A 4,216-nucleotide genomic window follows, 5' to 3' on the forward strand; every position below is an offset into this window, starting at 1 on the left:
TTTTGCCAAGTTCTCTTCTGACCAAAACTTGCCTTTTGAAGCTGAAGATAACAACTTTTAGTTTAACTCTCAAAGTCCGAGTAGTCAGCATGTTAAAAAAAAAAAAAGTGTCTTTGCAGACAGATCAGTAGAACAATGAATGAGAAAAGACAGATTGTTTTTCCTGGTGCCTTTTTGGTGATCAACCCTTCATTTTGCACTCCCCTGTCTTTCAACTGAGGCATCCAACTGGCTGTTGAGAATGAAATAACTTCTCAAAGCACACCCATCGCTGGCCTCAGGCAGGGAGGATCACTTGACTGGGGATTTATAAAGACAGCACTCCAGATACATCAGGCACCTGTTGCCAGAAGCACCTGAATGTGTGAAGGTGCTTTTAAAAGAGTATGAACTCAATTCATCTTGCAGCTCATCAGAGATCTGCAACTCTACACCAGCAACCTCACCCAAAAAGTGCCCAAGAAGCAACGGAGATGGCCGTTTATTGCGACAATTTCAGCATGTATCACCATCAGAATCTGCACACTTCTCAGAGGGCACCCAATTACGGTATAGGGGATTATACACCATCAACAAACCCCTATTTGTGGCTCGGTGGGCCTGGAGTAAACAGTTCACCAAGTTACCTTCATGGCAACAACTCAGCTTCTTACATGCCGCCATCATATGGATCCCAGAGACAATTCCTGCCAAATTCATCAGGTTTTGGAGGGACGGACCTTGGATGGTTGTCCATAGCCTCCCAGGAAGAACTGCTGAAGCTTGTGAGGCCACCGTATTCCTACTCAGCTCTTATCGCCATGGCCATTCAAAATGCCCCGGAAAAGAAACTCACCCTCAGCCAGATCTACCAGTATGTGGCCGACAACTTTCCCTTCTACAAAAAGAGCAAAGCGGGATGGCAGAATTCCATCCGGCATAACCTGTCCCTTAATGACTGCTTCAAGAAAGTTCCAAGAGATGAGGATGACCCAGGTAATATATATATATTTACTATGTGAATTTTGGAATGTAAAAACTAGTTTTCTGCTCTCAAAACTTTCTGTTTAAATCATTCTGTGTTTCTGCCTTAATTTAAACATTTACTGGTTTTGCTTTACTTACTCTATACTGCAAGAAGTTGCATCTTAAAACAACTCAGATGACAGTTAACTATTTCAGTTCTGAAAAGACAAAATATTAACTTTTGTCTTTTCAGAAACTGTGCAACTGAAAATCAAAATTTCTACCATCTACATATATTTTATTATTTTTATATGTTAAAAACTAAAGTATAAAGTTTGATCCTAACTTGCCTCTGGATCTCTTCTGTAAATAATGAACATGTTTTAGGGTTTTGTTCTTATTTCCCATTTAAGTAATATCAAATAATATGTGTTAATAAAGCCATTAAATCATTGTTATATTTGGAAATTAAGCTATTTTTACAAGATTAATAAGTACTTGTATTTTTTACATTTGGGTCATGTCTATTTGTGAGTACAGATCTGCAGTTATGTATAGGTGCCATTCTACATTAATTTAATACCACAGTGGAATAGTGGCACAAAAGGAACCTGTGCACATGTCATTTTCAGTGCCTCTATAGTATCCAATGTTGATTGCCAAGCCTTTGACAGTGAATGTCAAAGAAGCACTCAATAACAATGCATGATAACCTAAAACTAAGGGGAAAAAAGTTTTATTTTTCCCATTAACTCGAGTTTGCTCGTCTTCAGAAGAAATGTAAAAATTATTTTGTGTAGTAAATCAGCCCCTAAGGTGCCCAAAGACATTAGATGCTCATCTGTGACTTTGGCAGTGCTTTCTGCTTTATGCGGACCTTTGTCAGCAGGATTAGCAATTATTCACACAATTTTTGATAAAAGCCTTTAGTCCCCAACATGGTTACAAAAAATAAAAGTTATAGATTAATGTAGTACATAGAAACCAATTTACATGACGTCTTGTGACTAAGTTCTAATTACTACCTAATGTCTTTCTCTAACCTCAGTAAGTTTGACTGAGATTTATAACTGGACAACATATTGTTGATCATCAAGGCCTACTTTTTTTTACTTGTGTCATTTACATTTCTGTTATTCAATTTTATTCTTTTTTTCCCCAACAGGAAAAGGAAATTATTGGACTCTAGACCCCAACTGCGAGAAGATGTTTGACAATGGAAACTTTCGCAGGAAGAGAAAGCGCAGATCAGAATCCAGCAATGTTGAAGCTGTCACGGGTAAAGGTGAAGAAGGTCACTCTGCTTTAGGGGGGAAAGATGGAGGAAGTTCATCTATGCTGACCCCTTCATCCCCTGAGATGGAATTGACCGCAGATGATAGGAAAAGCACCTCTCCTCCAGCCATCACCTCTACCCCTTGCTTGAATAACTTTTTTAGTAGCATGACCTCCTTGGACTCTACCTCTGTGAACAGACAGATGTCTCTGGGGCTGGTGAATGAACTCTCACAGAGGAACATTACTGGTTTAAGCAGTTTCACCTCAGGCTCTGTGGTGGAGCCATCTGCAGATATACAGGACAGCTTGCACCTCAGCCGAGCCCCCTACTACAACACTTTCGCCAGCTCCACCAATCAGAGTAACCAGTTCAACAGCCATTTCTACAACACCTTCAGTGTCAACAGCCTGATATACACAAGGGAAGGGAGCGAAGTCTAATTTCAAGAAATGTAATGATGCTGGAAACAGTTGTTGGGATATTAAGCCAAGCTATATGCCCACAGGTGCCAAAATGGAGGAGTAATAAAACTTGTGGGTTGGGACCTCTTCAAGAATGTGATTCCAGTATTAATAATTAAGCAAAGTATTAGACTCTGAAACCATTTTGATGGTGGTCCAAGAACAATAGCCCTCTGATAACACTGGAATCCTGAACAATAGCAAAATTTCACTTATTCCAGCACCACTGCCTTAAACTTTATATCAATATGAAATGTGACTGAATTTCTAATAACTCAATCTGCCTTAAGCAAGTAATTGGCGACAAGGGATTTGAAAAAAATAATACCCTCCAATACTGTTCTCTTATCTCTTCAAGTTATAATGTTTTGTTTGTTTTTTAACACACTAGACCTGTTTTAATGCAATGTTGTATTGTTATTTTTAACTGATTTTTTAAATATTGCAAAACAATTAAAATAATGCAAATATTTTGCAATTTTTAAACTAAGCCTCACACAGCCTACTGTTTTGTAAAAACTGTTCTTGTACATATACAATTTACATTGTGTACATTGGAGGAATTGACATTTTTTACTGCTTTTTATTTATGCTGAGTCCTGTTTTTCATGTGTTTTTATATATTACCCAAGCTAACTGAAGTTTTTTTTTTTTTCCTTTTTGCAATAAACCGTATGACAATATTAACTTTTACGTTACTTCTATGCAACTTTTATACAACTTTTATGCAACTTTTATACAACTTTTATGCAACTATTGCTTTCAAAGGCATTATTATTGGTACTGCCTGCTAAAACATGAGGGTATATTAAAAGGGTTCTGATATGTGTTTGCACTATACATGGATAGGCATATGTAAGGCCCTTCACAGTTACAAAAAAACCGACCTTTCATATTATAGTTTAAATTCACAATTCAAAGTTGACTTCCAATTATACTATAACATTTAGCAAAGTTATTTTAAATTTTTACAACCCTATGCATGTGCTAAGATAAAGCAAATATATTCTTAATATTATATATCTTCTATTAGTTCATAAATGTATGCAACATTCTCAAAATATAACATAATTTTTTTTAAAACTACCAATAATTCACCTAAAAATAATGAAAGTATATTGTTGGATTTTTTTTTTTAAATAACAAAGTTGACATGTTGGGTTCTTTCACTTTCAGTTTACTACTTTTGGTGTACTTTTTTCGGTGTACTTGGGATGAGGACAGGTCCTCTATAGCCATAGCACTGGCGGCTGGTGGTAGGGCTTTAAGATGGCCTTGAGCAGTACCTCTACTACTGAGATGTTCGGTGATTACAGAGCAGGTGAAACTGCTAATTCTTGGCAAAACTAAAATAAAAATATTTAAGTAGGCATCACACCAAATTTTAAAATCTGATTTGTTCAGCTTACTCGATCCAGTATCAAAAGAACATCTATAGGTTGGTGCAATTTTGCTCATAGGCCTCCAGAGAAGTGCTACGTGCACACTTTATATATATATATATATAGAAATTATACACACATTTTAAAGA

The 4,216-nt window shown here is 36.6% G+C and overlaps 1 protein-coding gene across 1 annotated transcript; it reads left to right on the plus strand.

Annotated features, from left to right (window-relative positions):
* The first annotated feature begins 386 nt into the window (after positions 1-386).
* On the plus strand, positions 387-2,664 carry LOC108794959 (forkhead box protein I1c-like). Its single transcript, XM_018566107.1, has 2 exons — positions 387-975; positions 2,111-2,664. The coding sequence occupies exons 1-2, from the start codon at positions 387-389 to the stop codon at positions 2,662-2,664; spliced, it is 1,143 nt and encodes a 380-aa protein (XP_018421609.1).
* Positions 2,665-4,216: the final 1,552 nt, after the last annotated feature.

This window comes from Nanorana parkeri, unplaced genomic scaffold (genome assembly GCF_000935625.1).
Source record: "Nanorana parkeri isolate BGI_ZX_2015 unplaced genomic scaffold, ASM93562v1 scaffold919, whole genome shotgun sequence".
NCBI classification, from domain to species: Eukaryota; Metazoa; Chordata; class Amphibia; order Anura; family Dicroglossidae; genus Nanorana; species Nanorana parkeri.

Excerpts from the sequence above, each read along its gene's own strand:
- LOC108794959 (XM_018566107.1), top strand. The coding sequence starts at position 387 with ATGAACTCAATTCATCTTGCAGCTCATCAGAGATCTGCAACTCTACAC. Across the intron at positions 976-2,110 it reads AAGAGATGAGGATGACCCAG|GAAAAGGAAATTATTGGACT; the intron begins GTAATATATATA and ends TTTCCCCAACAG.